This window comes from Taudactylus pleione, unplaced genomic scaffold, assembly GCF_031769625.1.
Source record: "Taudactylus pleione unplaced genomic scaffold, aTauple2 ptg000445l, whole genome shotgun sequence".
NCBI lineage: Eukaryota > Metazoa > Chordata > Amphibia > Anura > Myobatrachidae > Taudactylus > Taudactylus pleione.
In genome coordinates this window covers 1,433,289-1,457,448 of record NW_028284847.1, presented here as the reverse complement: position 1 = coordinate 1,457,448, position 24,160 = coordinate 1,433,289, and the positions used below count along the sequence as shown (strand labels likewise).

General features: G+C 39.4%; 2 protein-coding genes across 6 annotated transcripts in view; one reads left to right on the top strand and one right to left on the bottom strand.

Annotated features, from left to right (window-relative positions):
- LOC148505664 (uncharacterized) overlaps positions 1 to 24,160 on the top strand; it is a 282,403-nt gene that overhangs the window by 251,041 nt on the left and 7,202 nt on the right. The window lies entirely within an intron of this gene.
- LOC148505665 (uncharacterized) overlaps positions 1 to 24,160 on the bottom strand; it is a 176,660-nt gene that overhangs the window by 148,348 nt on the left and 4,152 nt on the right. For 3 of the 5 annotated variants that reach the window (XM_088447938.1, XM_088447937.1, XM_088447940.1), the window contains exons 2-4: positions 23,379 to 23,457; positions 19,942 to 20,039; positions 19,409 to 19,796 (exon numbers count right to left, since the gene is read on the bottom strand). In XM_088447938.1, the coding sequence (XP_088304064.1) occupies positions 19,409 to 19,796; positions 19,942 to 20,039; positions 23,379 to 23,412 (520 nt within the window). In that variant the 5' untranslated portion in view covers positions 23,413 to 23,457. The remainder of the gene's footprint in view (positions 1 to 19,408; positions 19,797 to 19,941; positions 20,040 to 23,378; positions 23,458 to 24,160) is intronic. The other 2 variants (XM_088447941.1, XM_088447939.1) reach the window with 2 other exon arrangements.

Here is a 24,160-nt window from a genome sequence, read left to right as displayed (position 1 = left end):
CTACAATGTAGTGCTGCTCTCTCTATTACTACAGTCACTAATATACTGTGTATATAGTTAGTCAGCATTCGCTACAATGTAGTGCTGCTCTCTCTATTACTACAGTCACTATTATACTGTGTATAGTCATTCAGCATTGGCTACAATGTAGTGCTGCTCTCTCTATTACTACAGTCACTATTCTACTGTGTGTATAGTCATTCAGCATTCGCTACAATGTAGAGCTGCTCTCTCTATTACTACAGTCACTATTATACTGTGTGTATAGTCAGTCAGCATTCGCTACAATGTAGTGCTGCTCTCTCTATTACTACAGTCTCTAATATACTGTGTATATAGTTAGTCAGCATTCGCTACAATGTAGAGCTGCTCTCTCTATTACTACAGTCACTATTATACTGTGTGTATAGTCAGTCAGCATTCGCTACAATGTAGTGCTGCTCCCTCTATTACTACAGTCACTATTATACTGTGTGTATAGTCATTCAGCATTAGCTACAATGTAGTGCTGCTCCCTCTATTAGTACAGTCACTATTATACTGTGTATAGTCATTCAGCATTAGCTACAATGTAGTGCTGCTCTCTCTATTACTACAGTCACTATTATACTGTGTGTATAGTCAGTCAGCATTAGCTACAATGTAGTGCTGCTCTCTCTATTACTACAGTCACTATTATACTGTGTGTATAGTCATTCAGCATTCGCTACAATGTAGTGCTGCTCTCTCTATTACTACAGTCACTATTATACTGTGTGTATAGTCAATCAGCATTCGCTACAATGTAGTGCTGCTCTCTTTATTACTACAGTCACTATTATACTGTGTATAGTCAGTCAGCATTAGCTACAATGTAGTGCTGCTCTCTCTATTACTACAGTCACTATTATACTGTGTATAGTCAGTCAGCATTAGCTACAATGTAGTGCTGCTCTCTCTATTACTACAGTCACTATTATACTGTGTATAGTCAGTCAGCATTAGCTACAATGTAGTGCTGCTCTCTCTATTACTACAGTCACTATTATACTGTGCGTATAGTCAGTCAGCATTCGCTACAATGTAGTGCTGCTCTCTCTATTACTACAGTCACTATTATACTGTGTGTATAGTCAATCAGCATTGGCTACAATGTAGTGCTGCTCTCTCTATTACTACAGTCACTATTATACTGTGTATAGTCAGTCAGCATTAGCTACAATGTAGTGCTGCTCTCTCTATTACTACAGTCACTATTATACTGTGTGTATAGTCAGTCAGCATTAGCTACAATGTAGTGCTGCTCTCTCTATTACTACAGTCACTATTATACTGTGTATATAGACAGTCAGCATTCGCTACAATGTAGTGCTGCTCTCTCTATTACTACAGTCACTAATATACTGTGTATATAGTTAGTCAGCATTCGCTACAATGTAGTGCTGCTCTCTCTATTACTACAGTCAATATTATACTGTGTATAGTCATTCAGCATTGGCTACAATGTAGTGCTGCTCTCTTTATTACTACAGTCACTATTCTACTGTGTGTATAGTCATTCAGCATTCCCTACAATGTAGTGCTGCTCTCTCTATTACTACAGTCTCTAATATACTGTGTATATAGTTAGTCAGCATTCGCTACAATGTAGTGCTGCTCTCTCTATTACTACAGTCACTATTATACTGTGTGTATAGTCAGTCAGCATTCGGTACAATGTAGTGCTGCTCTCTCTATTACTACAGTCACTATTATACTGTGTGTATAGTCAGTCAGCATTAGCTACAATGTAGTGCTGCTCTGTCTATTACTACAGTCACTATTATACTGTGTGTATAGTCATTCAGCATTCGCTACAATGTAGTGTTGCTCTCTCTATTACTACAGTCACTATAATACTGTGTGTATAGTCAATCAGCATTCGCTACAATGTAGTGCTGCTCTCTCTATTACTACAGTCACTATTATACTGTGTATAGTCAGTCAGCATTAGCTACAATGTAGTGCTGCTCTCTCTATTACTACAGTCACTATTATACTGTGTATAGTCAGTCAGCATTAGCTACAATGTAGTGCTGCTCTCTCTATTACTACAGTCACTATTATACTGTGTGTATAGTCAGTCAGCATTAGCTACAATGTAGTGCTGCTCTCTCTATTACTACAGTCACTATTATACTGTGTATATAGACAGTCAGCATTAGCTACAATGTAGTGCTGCTCTCTCTATTACTACAGTCACTATTATACTGTGTGTATGGTCAGTCAGCATTAGCTACAATGTAGTGCTACTCTCTCTATTACTACAGTCACTATTATACTGTATATAGTCAGTCAGCATTAGCTACAATGTAGTGCTGCTCTCTCTATTACTACAGTCACTATTATACTGTGTGTATAGTCAGCATTAGCTACAATGTAGTGCTGCTCTCTCTATTACTACAGTCACTATTATGCTGTGTGTATAGTCATTCAGCATTAGCTACAATGTAGTGCTGCTCTCTCTATTACTACAGTCACTATTATACTGTGTATAGTCAGTCAGCATTAGCTACAATGTAGTGCTGTTCTCTCTATTACTACAGTCACTATTATACTGTGTGTATAGACATTCAGCATTAGCTACAATGTAGTGCTGCTCTCTCTATTACTACAGTCACTATTATACTGTGTATAGTCAGTCAGCATTGGCTACAATGTAGTGCTGCTCTCTCTATTACTACAGTCACTATTATACTGTGTGTATAGTCAGTCAGCATTAGCTACAATGTAGTGCTGCTCTCTCTATTACTACAGTCACTATTATACTGTGTATAGTCATTCAGCATTCGCTACAATGTAGTGCTGCTCTCTCTATTACTACAGTCACTATTATACTGTGTGTATAGTCATTCAGCATTCCCTACAATGTAGTGCTGCTCTCTCTATTACTACAGTCCCTACTATACAGTGTGTATAGTCATTCAGCATTCCCTACAATGTAGTGCTGCTCTCTCTATTACTACAGTCACTATTATACTGTGTATAGTCAGTCAGCATTCGCTACAATGTAGTGCTGCTCTCTCTATTACTACAGTCACTATTATACTGTGTATAGTCATTCAGCATTCGCTACAATGTAGTGCTGCTCTCTCTATTACTACAGTCACTATTATACTGTGTGTATAGTCAGTCAGCATTCCCTACAATGTAGTGCTGCTCTCTCTATTACTACAGTCACTATTGTACTGTGTATAGTCATTCAGCATTCGCTACAATGTAGTGCTGCTCTCTCTATTACTACAGTCACTATTATACTGTGTGTATAGTCAGTCAGCATTAGCTACAATGTAGTGCTGCTCTCTCTATTACTACAGTCACTATTATACTGTGTATAGTCATTCAGCATTCGCTACAATGTAGTGCTGCTCTCTCTATTACTACAGTCACTATTATACTGTGTATAGTCATTCAGCATTCGCTACAATGTAGTGCTGCTCTCTCTATTACTACAGTCACTATTATACTGTGTATAGTCAGCATTCGCTACAATGTAGTGCTGCTCTCTCTATTACTACAGTCACTATTATACTGTGTATAGTCATTCAGCATTCGCTACAATGTAGTGCTGCTCTCTCTATTACTACAGTCACTATTATACTGTGTGTATGGTCATTCAGCATTAGCTACAATGTAGTGCTGCTCTCTCTATTACTACAGTCACTATTATACTGTGTGTATAGTCATTCAGCATTAGCTACAATGTAGTGCTGCTCTCTCTATTACTACAGTCACTATTATACTGTGTGTATAGTCATTCAGCATTCGCTACAATGTAGTGCTGCTCTCTCTATTACTACAGTCACTATTATACTGTGTGTATAGTCAGTATTCGCTACAATGTAGTGCTGCTCTCTCTATTACTACAGTCACTATTATACTGTGTGTATAGTCAATCAGCATTAGCTACAATGTAGTGCTGCTCTCTCTATTACTACAGTCACTATTATACTGTGTATAGTCAGTCAGCATTAGCTACAATGTAGTGCTGCTCTCTCTATTACTACAGTCACTATTATACTGTGTGTATAGTCAGTCAGCATTCGCTACAATGTAGTGCTGCTCTCTCTATTACTACAGTCACTATTATACTGTGTATAGTCAGTCAGCATTAGCTACAATGTAGTGCTGCTCTCTCTATTACTACAGTCACTATTATACTGTGTGTATAGTCAGTCAGCATTCGCTACAATGTAGTGCTGCTCTATCTATTACTACAGTCACTATTATACTGTGTATAGTCATTCAGCATTAGCTACAATGTAGTGCTGCTCTCTCTATTACTACAGTCACTATTATACTGTGTGTATAGTCAGTCAGCATTCGCTACAATGTAGTGCTGCTCTCTCTATAACTACAGTCACTATTATACTGTGTGTAAAGTCATTCAACATTCGATACAATGTAGTGCTGCTCTCTCTATTACTACAGTCACTATTATACTATGTGTATAGTCAGTCAGCATTAGCTACAATGTAGTGCTGCTCTCTCTATTACTACAGTCACTATTATACTGTGTGTATAGTCATTCAGCATTCGCTACAATGTAGTGCTGCTCTCTCTATTACTACAGTCACTATTATACTATGTGTATAGTCAGTCAGCATTAGCTACAATGTAGTGCTGCTCTCTCTATTACTACAGTCACTATTATACTGTGTGTATAGTCATTAAGCATTCGCTACAATGTAGTGCTGCTCTCTCTATTACTACAGTCACTATTATACTGTGTGTATAGTCAGTCAGCATTAGCTACAATGTAGTGCTGCTCTCTCTATTACTACAGTCACTATTATACTGTGTGTATAGTCATTCAGCATTAGCTACAATGTAGTGCTGCTCTCTCTATTACTACAGTCACTATTATACTGTGTGTATAGTCAGTCAGCATTCGCTACAATGTAGTGCTGCTCTCTCTATTACTATAGTCACTATTATACTGTGTGTATAGTCAGTCAGCATTAGCTACAATGTAGTGCTGCTCTCTCTATTACTACAGTCACTATTATACTGTGTGTATAGTCAGTATTCGCTACAATGTAGTGCTGCTCTCTCTATTACTACAGTCACTATTATACTGTGTATAGTCATTCAGCATTCGCTACAATGTAGTGCTGCTCTCTCTATTACTACAGTCACTATTATACTGTGTGTATAGTCAGTATTCGCTACAATGTAGTGCTGCTCTCTCTATTACTACAGTCACTATTATACTGTGTATAGTCAATCAGCATTAGCTACAATGTAGTGCTGCTCTCTCTATTACTACAGTCACTATTATACTGTGTATAGTCAGTCAGCATTAGCTACAATGTAGTGCTGCTCTCTCTATTACTACAGTCACTATTATACTGTGTGTATAGTCAGTCAGCATTCGCTACAATGTAGTGCTGCTCTCTCTATGACTACAGTCACTATTATACTGTGTATAGTCAGTCAGCATTAGCTACAATGTAGTGCTGCTCTCTCTATTACTACAGTCACTATTATACTGTGTGTATAGTCATTCAGCATTCGCTACAATGTAGTGCTGCTCTCTCTATTACTACAGTCACTATTATACTGTGTATAGTCAGTCAGCATTAGCTACAATATAGTGCTGCTCTCTCTATTACTACAGTCACTATTATACTGTGTATAGTCAGTCAGCATTAGCTACAATGTAGTGCTGCTCTCTCTATTACTACAGTCACTATTATACTGTGTGTATAGTCATTCAGCATTCGCTACAATGTAGTGCTGCTCTCTCTATTACTACAGTCACTATTATACTGTGTATAGTCATTCAGCATTAGCTACAATGTAGTGCTGCTCTCTCTATTACTACAGTCACTATTATACTGTGTGTATAGTCAGTCAGCATTCGCTACAATGTAGTGCTGCTCTCTCTATAACTACAGTCACTATTATACTGTGTGTAAAGTCATTCAACATTCGCTACAATGTAGTGCTGCTCTCTCTATTACTACAGTCACTATTATACTATGTGTATAGTCAGTCAGCATTAGCTACAATGTAGTGCTGCTCTCTCTATTACTACAGTCACTATTATACTGTGTGTATAGTCATTCAGCATTCGCTACAATGTAGTGCTGCTCTCTCTATTACTACAGTCACTATTATACTGTGTGTATAGTCAGTCAGCATTAGCTACAATGTAGTGCTGCTCTCTCTATTACTACAGTCACTATTATACTGTGTGTATAGTCATTCAGCATTCGCTACAATGTAGTGCTGCTCTCTCTATTACTACAGTCACTATTATACTGTGTGTATAGTCAGTCAGCATTAGCTACAATGTAGTGCTGCTCTCTCTATTACTACAGTCACTATTATACTGTGTGTATAGTCAGTCAGCATTGGCTACAATGTAGTGCTGCTCTCTCTATTACTACAGTCACTATTATACTGTGTGTATAGTCAGTCAGCATTAGCTACAATGTAGTGCTGCTCTCTCTATTACTACAGTCACTATTATACTGTGTGTATAGTCAGTCAGCATTCGCTACAATGTAGTGCTGCTCTCTCTATTACTATAGTCACTATTATACTGTGTGTATAGTCAGTCAGCATAAGCTACAATGTAGTGCTGCTCTCTCTATTACTACAGTCACTATTATACTGTGTATAGTCAGTCAGCATTAGCTACAATGTAGTGCTGCTCTCTCTATTACTACAGTCACTATTATACTGTGTATAGTCAGTCAGCATTCGCTACAATGTAGTGCTGCTCTCTCTATTACTACAGTCACTATTATACTGTGTATAGTCATTCAGCATTAGCTACAATGTAGTGCTGCTCTCTCTATTACTACAGTCACTATTATACTGTGTGTATAGTCAGTCAGCATTCGCTACAATGTAGTGCTGCTCTCTCTATTACTACAGTCACTATTATACTGTGTGTATAGTCATTCAGCATTAGCTACAATGTAGTGCTGCTCTCTCTATTACTACAGTCACTATTATACTGTGTATAGTCAGTCAGCATTAGCTACAATGTAGTGCTGCTCTCTCTATAACTACAGTCACTATTATACTGTGTATAGTCATTCAGCATTAGCTACAATGTAGTGCTGCTCTCTCTATTACTACAGTCACTATTATACTGTGTGTATAGTCAGTCAGCATTCGCTACAATGTAGTGCTGCTCTCTCTATTACTACAGTCACTATTATACTGTGTGTATAGTCAGTCAGCATTCGCTACAATGTAGTGCTGCTCTCTCTATTACTACAGTCACTATTATACTGTGTGTATAGTCAGTCAGCATTCGCTACAATGTAGTGCTGCTCTCTCTATTACTACAGTCACTATTATACTGTGTGTAAAGTCATTCAACATTCGCTACAATGTAGTGCTGCTCTCTCTATTACTACAGTCACTATTATACTATGTGTATAGTCAGTCAGCATTAGCTACAATGTAGTGCTGCTCTCTCTATTACTACAGTCACTATTATACTGTGTGTATAGTCATTCAGCATTAGCTACAATGTAGTGCTGCTCTCTCTATTACTACAGTCACTATTATACTGTGTGTATAGTCATTCAGCATTCGCTACAATGTAGTGCTGCTCTCTCTATTACTACAGTCACTATTATACTGTGTGTATAGTCAGTCAGCATTGGCTACAATGTAGTGCTGCTCTCTCTATTACTACAGTCACTATTATACTGTGTGTATAGTCAGTCAGCATTAGCTACAATGTAGTGCTGCTCTCTCTATTACTACAGTCACTATTATACTGTGTGTATAGTCAGTCAGCATTCGCTACAATGTAGTGCTGCTCTCTCTATTACTATAGTCACTATTATACTGTGTGTATAGTCAGTCAGCATTAGCTACAATGTAGTGCTGCTCTCTCTATTACTACAGTCACTATTATACTGTGTATAGTCAGTCAGCATTAGCTACAATGTAGTGCTGCTCTCTCTATTACTACAGTCACTATTATACTGTGTATAGTCAGTCAGCATTCGCTACAATGTAGTGCTGCTCTCTCTATTACTACAGTCACTATTATACTGTGTATAGTCATTCAGCATTCGCTACAATGTAGTGCTGCTCTCTCTATTACTACAGTCACTATTATACTGTGTGTATAGTCAGTCAGCATTCCCTACAATGTAGTGCTGCTCTCTCTATTACTACAGTCACTATTGTACTGTGTATAGTCATTCAGCATTCGCTACAATGTAGTGCTGCTCTCTCTATTACTACAGTCACTATTATACTATGTGTATAGTCAGTCAGCATTAGCTACAATGTAGTGCTGCTCTCTCTATTACTACAGTCACTATTATACTGTGTATAGTCATTCAGCATTCGCTACAATGTAGTGCTGCTCTCTCTATTACTACAGTCACTATTATACTGTGTATAGTCATTCAGCATTCGCTACAATGTAGTGCTGCTCTCTCTATTACTACAGTCACTATTATACTGTGTATAGTCAGCATTCGCTACAATGTAGTGCTGCTCTCTCTATTACTACAGTCACTATTATACTGTGTATAGTCATTCAGCATTCGCTACAATGTAGTGCTGCTCTCTCTATTACTACAGTCACTATTATACTGTGTATAGTCATTCATGTAGTAATGCTCTCTCTATTACTACAGTCACTATTATACTGTGTATAGTCATTCAGCATTCGCTACAATGTAGTGCTGCTCTCTCTATTACTACAGTCACTATTATACTGTGTATAGTCATTCATGTAGTGCTGCTCTCTCTATTACTACAGTCACTATTATACTGTGTGTATAGTCATTCAGCATTAGCTACAATGTAGTGCTGCTCTCTCTATTACTACAGTCACTATTATACTGTGTGTATAGTCATTCAGCATTCGCTACAATGTAGTGCTGCTCTCTCTATTACTACAGTCACTATTATACTGTGTGTATAGTCAGTATTCGCTACAATGTAGTGCTGCTCTCTCTATTACTACAGTCACTATTATACTGTGTATAGTCATTCAGCATTCGCTACAATGTAGTGCTGCTCTCTCTATTACTACAGTCACTATTATACTGTGTGTATAGTCATTCAGCATTCGCTACAATGTAGTGCTGCTCTCTCTATTACTACAGTCACTATTATACTGTGTATAGTCAGTCAGCATTAGCTACAATGTAGTGCTGCTCTCTCTATTACTACAGTCACTATTATACTGTGTGTATAGTCAGTCAGCATTCGCTACAATGTAGTGCTGCTCTCTCTATTACTACAGTCACTATTATACTGTGTATAGTCAGTCAGCATTAGCTACAATGTAGTGCTGCTCTCTCTATTACTACAGTCACTATTATACTGTGTGTATAGTCATTCAGCATTCGCTACAATGTAGTGCTGCTCTCTCTATTACTACAGTCACTATTATACTGTGTGTATAGTCAGTCAGCATTCGCTACAATGTAGTGCTGCTCTCTCTATAACTACAGTCACTATTATACTGTGTGTAAAGTCATTCAACATTCGCTACAATGTAGTGCTGCTCTCTCTATTACTACAGTCACTATTATACTGTGTGTATAGTCAGTCAGCATTAGCTACAATGTAGTGCTGCTCTCTCTATTACTACAGTCACTATTATACTATGTGTATAGTCAGTCAGCATTAGCTACAATGTAGTGCTGCTCTCTCTATTACTACAGTCACTATTATACTGTGTGTATAGTCATTCAGCATTAGCTACAATGTAGTGCTGCTCTCTCTATTACTACAGTCACTATTATACTGTGTGTATAGTCAGTCAGCATTGGCTACAATGTAGTGCTGCTCTCTCTATTACTACAGTCACTATTATACTGTGTGTATAGTCAGTCAGCATTGGCTACAATGTAGTGCTGCTCTCTCTATTACTACAGTCACTATTATACTGTGTGTATAGTCAGTCAGCATTAGCTACAATGTAGTGCTGCTCTCTCTATTACTACAGTCACTATTATACTGTGTGTATAGTCATTCAGCATTAGCTACAATGTAGTGCTGCTCTCTCTATTACTACAGTCACTATTATACTGTGTGTATAGTCAGTCAGCATTGGCTACAATGTAGTGCTGCTCTCTCTATTACTACAGTCACTATTATACTGTGTGTATAGTCAGTCAGCATTGGCTACAATGTAGTGCTGCTCTCTCTATTACTACAGTCACTATTATACTGTGTGTATAGTCAGTCAGCATTAGCTACAATGTAGTGCTGCTCTCTCTATTACTAGTCACTATTATACTGTGTGTATAGTCAGTCAGCATTCGCTACAATGTAGTGCTGCTCTCTCTATTACTATAGTCACTATTATACTGTGTGTATAGTCAGTCAGCATTAGCTACAATGTAGTGCTGCTCTCTCTATTACTACAGTCACTATTATACTGTGTGTATAGTCAGTCAGCATTCGCTACAATGTAGTGCTGCTCTCTCTATTACTACAGTCACTATTATACTGTGTGTATAGTCAGTCAGCATTAGCTACAATGTAGTGCTGCTCTCTCTATTACTACAGTCACTATTATACTGTGTATATAGTCATTCAGCATTCGCTACAATGTAGTGCTGCTCTCTCTATTACTACAGTCACTATTATACTGTGTGTATAGTCAGTCAGCATTCGCTACAATGTAGTGCTGCTCTCTCTATTACTATAGTCACTATTATACTGTGTGTATAGTCAGTCAGCATTAGCTACAATGTAGTGCTGCTCTCTCTATTACTACAGTCACTATTATACTGTGTGTATAGTCAGTATTCGCTACAATGTAGTGCTGCTCTCTCTATTACTACAGTCACTATTATACTGTGTATAGTCATTCAGCATTCGCTACAATGTAGTGCTGCTCTCTCTATTACTACAGTCACTATTATACTGTGTGTATAGTCAGTATTCGCTACAATGTAGTGCTGCTCTCTCTATTACTACAGTCACTATTATACTGTGTATAGTCAATCAGCATTAGCTACAATGTAGTGCTGCTCTCTCTATTACTACAGTCACTATTATACTGTGTATAGTCAGTCAGCATTAGCTACAATGTAGTGCTGCTCTCTCTATTACTACAGTCACTATTATACTGTGTGTATAGTCAGTCAGCATTCGCTACAATGTAGTGCTGCTCTCTCTATGACTACAGTCACTATTATACTGTGTATAGTCAGTCAGCATTAGCTACAATGTAGTGCTGCTCTCTCTATTACTACAGTCACTATTATACTGTGTGTATAGTCATTCAGCATTCGCTACAATGTAGTGCTGCTCTCTCTATTACTACAGTCACTATTATACTGTGTATAGTCAGTCAGCATTAGCTACAATATAGTGCTGCTCTCTCTATTACTACAGTCACTATTATACTGTGTATAGTCAGTCAGCATTAGCTACAATGTAGTGCTGCTCTCTCTATTACTACAGTCACTATTATACTGTGTGTATAGTCATTCAGCATTCGCTACAATGTAGTGCTGCTCTCTCTATTACTACAGTCACTATTATACTGTGTATAGTCATTCAGCATTAGCTACAATGTAGTGCTGCTCTCTCTATTACTACAGTCACTATTATACTGTGTGTATAGTCAGTCAGCATTCGCTACAATGTAGTGCTGCTCTCTCTATAACTACAGTCACTATTATACTGTGTGTAAAGTCATTCAACATTCGCTACAATGTAGTGCTGCTCTCTCTATTACTACAGTCACTATTATACTATGTGTATAGTCAGTCAGCATTAGCTACAATGTAGTGCTGCTCTCTCTATTACTACAGTCACTATTATACTGTGTGTATAGTCATTCAGCATTCGCTACAATGTAGTGCTGCTCTCTCTATTACTACAGTCACTATTATACTGTGTGTATAGTCAGTCAGCATTAGCTACAATGTAGTGCTGCTCTCTCTATTACTACAGTCACTATTATACTGTGTGTATAGTCATTCAGCATTCGCTACAATGTAGTGCTGCTCTCTCTATTACTACAGTCACTATTATACTGTGTGTATAGTCAGTCAGCATTAGCTACAATGTAGTGCTGCTCTCTCTATTACTACAGTCACTATTATACTGTGTGTATAGTCAGTCAGCATTGGCTACAATGTAGTGCTGCTCTCTCTATTACTACAGTCACTATTATACTGTGTGTATAGTCAGTCAGCATTAGCTACAATGTAGTGCTGCTCTCTCTATTACTACAGTCACTATTATACTGTGTGTATAGTCAGTCAGCATTCGCTACAATGTAGTGCTGCTCTCTCTATTACTATAGTCACTATTATACTGTGTGTATAGTCAGTCAGCATAAGCTACAATGTAGTGCTGCTCTCTCTATTACTACAGTCACTATTATACTGTGTATAGTCAGTCAGCATTAGCTACAATGTAGTGCTGCTCTCTCTATTACTACAGTCACTATTATACTGTGTATAGTCAGTCAGCATTCGCTACAATGTAGTGCTGCTCTCTCTATTACTACAGTCACTATTATACTGTGTATAGTCATTCAGCATTAGCTACAATGTAGTGCTGCTCTCTCTATTACTACAGTCACTATTATACTGTGTGTATAGTCAGTCAGCATTCGCTACAATGTAGTGCTGCTCTCTCTATTACTACAGTCACTATTATACTGTGTGTATAGTCATTCAGCATTAGCTACAATGTAGTGCTGCTCTCTCTATTACTACAGTCACTATTATACTGTGTATAGTCAGTCAGCATTAGCTACAATGTAGTGCTGCTCTCTCTATAACTACAGTCACTATTATACTGTGTATAGTCATTCAGCATTAGCTACAATGTAGTGCTGCTCTCTCTATTACTACAGTCACTATTATACTGTGTGTATAGTCAGTCAGCATTCGCTACAATGTAGTGCTGCTCTCTCTATTACTACAGTCACTATTATACTGTGTGTATAGTCAGTCAGCATTCGCTACAATGTAGTGCTGCTCTCTCTATTACTACAGTCACTATTATACTGTGTGTATAGTCAGTCAGCATTCGCTACAATGTAGTGCTGCTCTCTCTATTACTACAGTCACTATTATACTGTGTGTAAAGTCATTCAACATTCGCTACAATGTAGTGCTGCTCTCTCTATTACTACAGTCACTATTATACTATGTGTATAGTCAGTCAGCATTAGCTACAATGTAGTGCTGCTCTCTCTATTACTACAGTCACTATTATACTGTGTGTATAGTCATTCAGCATTAGCTACAATGTAGTGCTGCTCTCTCTATTACTACAGTCACTATTATACTGTGTGTATAGTCATTCAGCATTCGCTACAATGTAGTGCTGCTCTCTCTATTACTACAGTCACTATTATACTGTGTGTATAGTCAGTCAGCATTGGCTACAATGTAGTGCTGCTCTCTCTATTACTACAGTCACTATTATACTGTGTGTATAGTCAGTCAGCATTAGCTACAATGTAGTGCTGCTCTCTCTATTACTACAGTCACTATTATACTGTGTGTATAGTCAGTCAGCATTCGCTACAATGTAGTGCTGCTCTCTCTATTACTATAGTCACTATTATACTGTGTGTATAGTCAGTCAGCATTAGCTACAATGTAGTGCTGCTCTCTCTATTACTACAGTCACTATTATACTGTGTATAGTCAGTCAGCATTAGCTACAATGTAGTGCTGCTCTCTCTATTACTACAGTCACTATTATACTGTGTATAGTCAGTCAGCATTCGCTACAATGTAGTGCTGCTCTCTCTATTACTACAGTCACTATTATACTGTGTATAGTCATTCAGCATTCGCTACAATGTAGTGCTGCTCTCTCTATTACTACAGTCACTATTATACTGTGTGTATAGTCAGTCAGCATTCCCTACAATGTAGTGCTGCTCTCTCTATTACTACAGTCACTATTGTACTGTGTATAGTCATTCAGCATTCGCTACAATGTAGTGCTGCTCTCTCTATTACTACAGTCACTATTATACTATGTGTATAGTCAGTCAGCATTAGCTACAATGTAGTGCTGCTCTCTCTATTACTACAGTCACTATTATACTGTGTATAGTCATTCAGCATTCGCTACAATGTAGTGCTGCTCTCTCTATTACTACAGTCACTATTATACTGTGTATAGTCATTCAGCATTCGCTACAATGTAGTGCTGCTCTCTCTATTACTACAGTCACTATTATACTGTGTATAGTCAGCATTCGCTACAATGTAGTGCTGCTCTCTCTATTACTACAGTCACTATTATACTGTGTATAGTCATTCAGCATTCGCTACAATGTAGTGCTGCTCTCTCTATTACTACAGTCACTATTATACTGTGTATAGTCATTCATGTAGTGCTGCTCTCTCTATTACTACAGTCACTATTATACTGTGTATAGTCATTCAGCATTCGCTACAATGTAGTGCTGCTCTCTCTATTACTACAGTCACTATTATACTGTGTATAGTCATTCATGTAGTGCTGCTCTCTCTATTACTACAGTCACTATTATACTGTGTGTATAGTCATTCAGCATTAGCTACAATGTAGTGCTGCTCTCTCTATTACTACAGTCACTATTATACTGTGTGTATAGTCATTCAGCATTCGCTACAATGTAGTGCTGCTCTCTCTATTACTACAGTCACTATTATACTGTGTGTATAGTCAGTATTCGCTACAATGTAGTGCTGCTCTCTCTATTACTACAGTCACTATTATACTGTGTATAGTCATTCAGCATTCGCTACAATGTAGTGCTGCTCTCTCTATTACTACAGTCACTATTATACTGTGTGTATAGTCATTCAGCATTCGCTACAATGTAGTGCTGCTCTCTCTATTACTACAGTCACTATTATACTGTGTATAGTCAGTCAGCATTAGCTACAATGTAGTGCTGCTCTCTCTATTACTACAGTCACTATTATACTGTGTGTATAGTCAGTCAGCATTCGCTACAATGTAGTGCTGCTCTCTCTATTACTACAGTCACTATTATACTGTGTATAGTCAGTCAGCATTAGCTACAATGTAGTGCTGCTCTCTCTATTACTACAGTCACTATTATACTGTGTGTATAGTCATTCAGCATTCGCTACAATGTAGTGCTGCTCTCTCTATTACTACAGTCACTATTATACTGTGTGTATAGTCAGTCAGCATTCGCTACAATGTAGTGCTGCTCTCTCTATAACTACAGTCACTATTATACTGTGTGTAAAGTCATTCAACATTCGCTACAATGTAGTGCTGCTCTCTCTATTACTACAGTCACTATTATACTGTGTGTATAGTCAGTCAGCATTAGCTACAATGTAGTGCTGCTCTCTCTATTACTACAGTCACTATTATACTATGTGTATAGTCAGTCAGCATTAGCTACAATGTAGTGCTGCTCTCTCTATTACTACAGTCACTATTATACTGTGTGTATAGTCATTCAGCATTAGCTACAATGTAGTGCTGCTCTCTCTATTACTACAGTCACTATTATACTGTGTGTATAGTCAGTCAGCATTGGCTACAATGTAGTGCTGCTCTCTCTATTACTACAGTCACTATTATACTGTGTGTATAGTCAGTCAGCATTGGCTACAATGTAGTGCTGCTCTCTCTATTACTACAGTCACTATTATACTGTGTGTATAGTCAGTCAGCATTAGCTACAATGTAGTGCTGCTCTCTCTATTACTACAGTCACTATTATACTGTGTGTATAGTCATTCAGCATTAGCTACAATGTAGTGCTGCTCTCTCTATTACTACAGTCACTATTATACTGTGTGTATAGTCAGTCAGCATTGGCTACAATGTAGTGCTGCTCTCTCTATTACTACAGTCACTATTATACTGTGTGTATAGTCAGTCAGCATTCGCTACAATGTAGTGCTGCTCTCTCTATTACTACAGTCACTATTATACTGTGTGTATAGTCAGTCAGCATTAGCTACAATGTAGTGCTGCTCTCTCTATTACTAGTCACTATTATACTGTGTGTATAGTCAGTCAGCATTCGCTACAATGTAGTGCTGCTCTCTCTATTACTATAGTCACTATTATACTGTGTGTATAGTCAGTCAGCATTAGCTACAATGTAGTGCTGCTCTCTCTATTACTACAGTCACTATTATACTGTGTGTATAGTCAGTCAGCATTCGCTACAATGTAGTGCTGCTCTCTCTATTACTACAGTCACTATTATACTGTGTGTATAGTCAGTCAGCATTAGCTACAATGTAGTGCTGCTCTCTCTATTACTACAGTCACTATTATACTGTGTATATAGTCATTCAGCATTCGCTACAATGTAGTGCTGCTCTCTCTATTACTACAGTCACTATTATACTGTGTGTATAGTCATTCAGTATTCGCTACAATGTAGTGCTGCTCTCTCTATTACTACAGTCACTATTATACTGTGTGTATAGTCATTCAGTATTCGCTACAATGTAGTGCTGCTCTCTCTATTACTACAGTCACTATTATACTGTGTGTATAGTCATTCAGCATTCGCTACAATGTAGTGCTGCTCTCTCTATTACTACAGTCACTATTATACTGTGTGTATAGTCATTCAGTATTCGCTACAATGTAGTGCTGCTCTCTCTATTACTACAGTCACTATTATACTGTGTATAGTCAGTCAGCATTAGCTACAATGTAGTGCTGCTCTCTCTATTACTACAGTCACTATTATACTGTGTATAGTCATTCAGCATTAGCTACAATGTAGTGCTGCTCTCTCTATTACTACAGTCACTATTATACTGTGTATAGTCATTCAGCATTCGCTACAATGTAGTGCTGCTCTCTCTATTACTACAGTCACTATTATACTGTGTGTATAGTCATTCAGCATTCGCTACAATGTAGTGCTGCTCTCTCTATTACTACAGTCACTATTATACTGTGTGTATAGTCATTCAGCATTCGCTACAATGTAGTGCTGCTCTCTCTATTACTACAGTCACTATTATACTGTGTGTATAGTCATTCAGTATTCGCTACAATGTAGTGCTGCTCTCTCTATTACTACAGTCACTATTATACTGTGTGTATAGTCATTCAGTATTCGCTACAATGTAGTGCTGCTCTCTCTATTACTACAGTCACTATTATACTGTGTGTATAGTCAGTCAGCATTAGCTACAATGTAGTGCTGCTCTCTCTATTACTACAGTCACTATTATACTGTGTATAGTCATTCAGCATTAGCTACAATGTAGTGCTGCTCTCTCTATTACTACAGTCACTATTATACTGTGTATAGTCATTCAGCATTCGCTACAATGTAGTGCTGCTCTCTCTATTACTACAGTCACTATTATACTGTGTATAGTCATTCAGCATTAGCTACAATGTAGTGCTGCTCTCTCTATTACTACAGTCACTATTATACTGTGTATAGTCATTCAGCATTCGCTACAATGTAGTGCTGCTTTCTCTATTACTACAGTCACTATTATACTGTGTGTATAGTCATTCAGCATTCGCTACAATGTAGTGCTGCTCTCTCTATTACTACAGTCACTATTATACTGTGTGTAAAGTCATTCAGCATTCGCTACAATGTAGTGCTGCTCTCTCTATTACTACAGTCACTATTATACTGTGTGTATAGTCAGTATTCACTACAATGTAGTGCTGCTCTCTGTATTACTACAGTCACTATTATACTGTGTGTATAGTCATTCAGCATTCACTACAATGTAGTGCTGCTCTCTCTATTACTACAGTCACTATTATACTGTGTGTATAGTCATTTAGCATTCGCTACACGGTAATGCTCCTCTCTCTATTACTACAGTCACTACAATGGATGCCTTGGCTCCTTAGAGAGTTCCGACGTTGATTATCCATAACCATCCGACTAGTGCCTAACCCTCCCACAACCTAAGCCTCCTCTCCAAGCAGAATGTTAAAATTTCACATTTCGACATTGTAAACACGTCGACATTCTTCAAAAGATTACAAGGTTCATGTAGAAATGATGAATGTTGACATACAAATCACCAAAGTTCAGGAAGGAGACTGGGCTGGTGGCACAAAATTATATTATGTGAGGAGGAGAGCAGGAGTTTAGAGCAGATTTTTGTCACTGACTCCCACAATGGGCAGATACTTTCCCTCATTAGTCTGTTCTGATAGAGGAGGGTGTAGGATAAGAGACTGCTGTAGTGACAGAGGAGGGTGTAGGATAAGAGATTGCTGTAGTGACAGAGGAGGGTGTAGTATAAGAGATTGCTGTAGTGACAGAGGCGGGTGTAGTATAAGAGATTGCTGTAGTGACAGAGGCGGGTGTAGGATAAGAGAGTGCTGTAGTGACAGAGGAGAGTGTAGGATAAGAGATGGCTGTAGTGACAGAGGAGGGTGTAGGATAAGAGATGGCTGTAGTGACAGAGGAGGGTGTAGGATAAGAGAGTGCTGTAGTGACAGAGGAGGGTGTAGTATAAGAGATGGCTGTAGTGACAGAGGAGGGTGTAGGATAAGAGATGGCTGTAGTGACAGAGGAGGGTGTAGGATAAGAGATGGCTGTAGTGACAGAGGAGTGTGTAGGATAAGAGATGGCTGTAGTGACAGAGGAGGGTGTAGGATAAGAGATGGCTGTAGTGACAGAGGAGAGTGTAGGATAAGAGATTGCTGTAGTGACAGGAGGGTGTAGGATAAGAGAGTGCTGTAATGACAGAGGAGGGTGTAGTATAAGAGATTGCTGTTGTGACAGAGGCGGGTGTAGGATAAGAGAGTGCTGTAGTGACAGAGGAGGGTGTAGGATAAGAGATTGCTGTAGTGACAGAGGAGGGTGTAGGATAAGAGATGGCTGTAGTGACAGAGAAGGGTGTAGGATAAGAGATGGCTGTAGTGACAGAGAAGGGTGTAGGATAAGAGATGGCTGTAGTGACAGAGGAGGGTGTAGGATAAGAGATGGCTGTTGTGACAGAGGAGAGTGTAGGATAAGAGACGGCTGTAGTGACAGAGGAGAGTGTAGGATAAGAGATGGCTGTAGTGACAGAGGAGGGTGTAGGATAAGAGATGGCTGTAGTGACAGAGGAGGGTGTAGGATAAGAGATGGCTGTAGTGACAGAGGTAGGTGTAGGATAAGAGATTGCTGTAGTGACAGGAGGGTGTAGGACAAGAGAATGCTGTAGTGACAGAGGAGGGTGCAGGATAAGAGATTGCTGTAGTGACAGTGGAGGGTGTAGGATAAGAGATTGCTGTAGTGACAGAGGGGGGTGTGGGATAAGAGATTGCTGTAGTGACAGAGGAGGGTGTAGGATAAGAGATTGCTGTAGTGACAGAGGAGGGTGTAGGATAAGAGATGGCTGTAGTGTCAGAGGAAGATGTAGAATAAGAGATTGCTGTAGTGACAGAACAAGGAGAATATGTGACTGTTCTGTACTTAGTGATTATTACTCACCTGTGCTGATACCTGTAGGGATTTTCTTCTCCTTACACTGCTGATCACCCCTCAGATACGTCTCTTCTTCTCCCTCTATATCTTCTGCCTTCATATCAGTCACATACGTCTCTTCTTCACCCTCTAGATCTTCTGCCTTCATATCAGTCACATACGTCTCTTCTCCCTCTATATCTTCTGCCTTCATATCAGTCACATACGTCTCTTCTCCCTCTATATCTTCTGCCTTCATATCAGTCACAGAGCTCTCTTCTCCCTCTATATCTTCTGCCTTCGTTACAGTCTCATACATCTCTTCTCCCTCTATATCTTCTGCCTTCATATCAGTCATATAAGTCTCTTCTTCACCCTCCATACATTCTACTTTAATATTTGTGGGATCTTCACCCTAAATTACACACAAAACAATAAAAAAAGCACTTTAAGAACATCTGATTTTATTGTGATTTAGCAACAGGATTATAAATATATGGTTTTGTCTACATATCATACAGTGAAAGCCACTTTGGTATTTTGACCCTAATTCAATCTACCTGATCCTCCTTTGGAATCCTGTGATTGTTCTTTGTACAGTCCTGTGAATAAAGAGGATGGGGACATCTCCCTGGGATATCTCTGCTACTGGACCCATCTGTAGGAGACACAGTGACTGAATAATAGTATTGTTGTACTTACTATAAAATCTGTTTCTCTGAATCCATTTGGGGGACACTGCAGTACCTTGGGGTATAGAGGGCGCTAGTTCTGGAGCAGGGCCCAACTACACTATAGACTTGTTGGTCACTGACCTCCACCTCTATGGTGGAATAATTTGTGACCCGATCCTAAACAGGACAACTTCAGAAGCATGTTCCAGCACACAATAAAGAGGCCATCATGTCGATCTCTGGATGACCCCACCTTCCGTAGTTTGTTTAAAGCTTCTGAATAAAACAAATTACACAATTCATATGTCTACACTCAGAATGAAGACTGCCAAAATGGTTGGAATATTGCATTCTGCCCAAAGCATGATCTTAGATGTTCCTTGCATGGCCAAATGTTTTCTTGTTCCCCCTTGGATATTGATCTAAGTAATCACCATCATACTGTCTGATTGACATTTTCCTGGTCTGCCCCTCAAGAAAGACAAGGCCCATATTAGTGCACTGAGAGTTGCTTGCACTTCTAGGACATTGATAGGAAGTTACGTTCTTTTTCAAAGACCAAAGGGCCTGGAGTAGAAGTGCAGTCCGAAGTACGTGAGTTGGCATTTGTGGCCACAACAATCCAATCACATATGTAATAAAAAAAAAGACAACCCCTATTGATGTTTTGGTCTTTCAGCCATTAGCTAAGAGGGTCAAGTCTAGGAAGGCAGACCAATTATCTGGAATACCAGAAGAGGGTTGGTTCTCAACCACCTGGTCAAAATCTCCAGCTGTAGATACAAGACATGAACCTGTAAAATTGTGTAGACAGAAGAGAAAATGGCAGCTTGGTTCCGCTAAGGCTCCATTCCGTGCCACCCAAAAAGCATCACTGACCTGGCGGAATAAGCTGTTACCCAATCCTGAACAGAACTCCTTCAGAAACATTTAATCCATTGCACAATAAGAGGCCATGATATCGAACTCTGGCAGCCACACCTTCTATAATTTGCTTAAAACATCTCTTTGTAAAGGCTATTTTCCAGGGAGGCTGGTCTGTCAACCGAGGAAGTCTGCTATCCAAATGTCTGGAATGAAGACTGTCAAAATGGTTGGGACATTTTGAACAAAGCATTATCTTTGATGTTTCTTGCATGGCCAAACGACTCCTGGTTCCCCCTTGTTAACTGATGTAAGCCACCACCATCATACTGTCCAATTGAATTTTTACTGAACTGCCCATCAAGAATGTGCAGACGCATTTAACACATTGAGAGTTGCTTGCAATTCAAGGACATTGATAGGAAGTGATATTTTTTCCATAGACCAAGGGCCCTGGAGTAGAAAAGATAGGGTCATTGCTCCTCCCAACCATTTACATTGGGGTACGTGGCCATCACATTCCAATCCCATCTGGATTAAAAGAACAGCCCCTGTTGATGTTTTTGTCTTTCTGCCACCATCTGAGAGTGTTATTTCTTGGAAGACAATTAATCTGGGATGCCATAAGAGGGTTGGATCTCAATCATCTGTTCCAGATCTCCAGCTGTAAAGGTCTTGAATGAAAGCAGGTGAACTGCACTGTTTGAAAACAAGAAACACTTTTCTGTAGAAACATCATACCGTGCTGGATGGAAACTAGTTTGAGAGACAACACTGATCTGACTCGCAATAACCAGACCAGGCAAATATTCTCCTTCAGCAGAAAAAACTCTTTAGAAGCTTATGACTAACAGGAGACCCAGAATCAGGCTGGACTTTTGAGAATTGATTATCCTACCATATTGACTCCTGGGTCGCTGTTGCAAGGGTCAGGTGATAGAAGAGAAAAAAACAGCTTACCTTCATTTGACAGGAAATCATCAACTGAAAAGCGCAAGGAAATATACTGGCATTATATAATTAAATGTTCATAAACAAAAGGGTATGGGATTACTGTTGACCTACTGGATCATAAAAGAGCCGCCATAATAGCCATTGCCATGTTAAAAATTTTGAGCGGTCAAGTGGAAAGGAAGTGCTTGGAACAGAAAAAGAATTGTAACTCCATAAAATTGAGAAGGCTGTGATGGACCTTCACTATGAAAAACTTTGATAAGAAGCCAGGATCTTCTCCCTGTTCCATAGAATGTAAAGACCTCATCCATAGATTGACCTCTTCCAAAATTTGTCTACTCACAGAAGTAGGTTCAGATTAAGGATTTGTCTGAAAATCCCTCCGGGATTTCTGAACAAATGAATAATACCCTAGGCCTTCTCCTACTTGTGAAAGACCCCTATTGTTATAAGAGACTTGGTGAGCCCAATAGGGCTGCATTGTTGACCAGGTCTCCTGGACCTGGAATGTCTAAAAGTGGGAGAGGATTGGGCCTACAAGGTCCTTACTTTGCACCATTGACTGAGCATCCCCTAAAAACTTGATCCAATTGAATCAGAAGCGTAGAAGATGGGTCCCTACCGCAGAATAGAATGGATGGGATCAAGTCCCATAATGCAGATGGTCTACCTGTGGTGCTGGATCCTTGTAGCTTTCCTGACCACATCTGTCTTACTCTGTGAGAAGGAAGAGCTTTGTCCCGCTGCAAGGTAACCTCTCTCCTTGCCTGACTGCCAAAATGACTGACGTCTTTAGCTTTAGAGTTTAGGTGTATTTTAAGGAATAATTTAACCCCCTCCTCCACCCATGACTTGCAGAAAATTTATTTTAGTTCCAGCACAAAATAACACTAAGCCAACAAACGGTAACACCTCCAGGGTCTTTATGAACTCTGTATCTACTTACAAGGAATAATTGGAACGACTCAGGCCTGCATCAAGTACAGCATCACCCAAGGATTCCAATGCTTCACTGGTTTGTTGTTTTTTTCTTTCATATAGAAGTTTGTTAACTTCCTTTGCGTTTAAAACTTGTTTAACCAAAAATAATTAAATCATTAATTTCAAAGTCTCCTAGGGCCTCACCCTCCTCTGAGAGGAGGGGACAGAGTCTGAATCATCCAAAAGGTGAACCTGAGTGACCCCTGGCATCTATGAGGTCTACTGGAAACATTCAGCATTCTCTCCAAGGATAAGTAATCTTGGTAAATTCCACTTCACAGAGCTAACATCTTGCAACTCTGAGCAGGCTGTTTACAAGTCCCGCCCTCAATATCTATGGAAGGGGGTGACTGGAACTCTGCTGAAGTTCCCAGGGCGCCCTTTATACCCCAACACCTCCAGCAGTGTCCCCAAATATGGATGAAAGAGTAAAACTGTTTATAAGTGATTATCAGATGATGTTTGTATATAGGTGGCCTTCAACACAGCTGTCCCTTTTACAGTACATCAATGTCTCCTCTTACCCAGTGATGTGAGGGGCTGGTGAATCTCCATCATCACGTCCTTGTACAGAACCCTGTGTCCTTCTATATACTCCCCCTCCTGCATGGAGAAATAGACAGTGACGTCCTCACACCTTATCGGAACCTAGTCATTCTAGCACCCTGCACCTGTCACAACATCTCTGCTCTGGTGCTACTAGCATACTCAGCTGAGATTTAGCAGTTTGTGTGCTAGAAGCAGCCGAGCAGAGAGCAACACCCCAGGCAGGAAAGAGGAACTGCACAGGTTTTAACAGCCAGCAGTGACTGATGATAGCCCACTATAGTCAGGTCAATCGATGGTGATATGATGACAAAGTCATTGTATTCCTGACCAAAGTGCATTAAAGCCCTGAATGTTGAACTGGCGACTAGTATATTGTCTTGTCTTTACAGAGTGGCCACGGTTTCTCCTGGTTATTGAAATATAATTAGAGTAGAAGTTGTTCCAACGTTTCAGTTTTAATGAAAACTTTTGTCAGGGACAAGGATATAAACAACAAGCCTATCTGACATAGACAATACATGCAGCCAGTGTACTGAGCACTGAATGAGTACACACTCCTGTTCCGTTTCTCTATTCCTATACTCTCTGACCTCACAGCAGATCCCCCTTCCTCCTCCTACTAACCCTCCTCTCCATTGAGATTTGTGACTCAGGGCCTGATTCAGAGCCGGTTGCAAGCGCTGTTCGCTCGCAACCGGGTCGATGGTTGGCCAGTGCGCATGCGTGAGACTGGGATAGCGACGGGCACTCCGTCGCT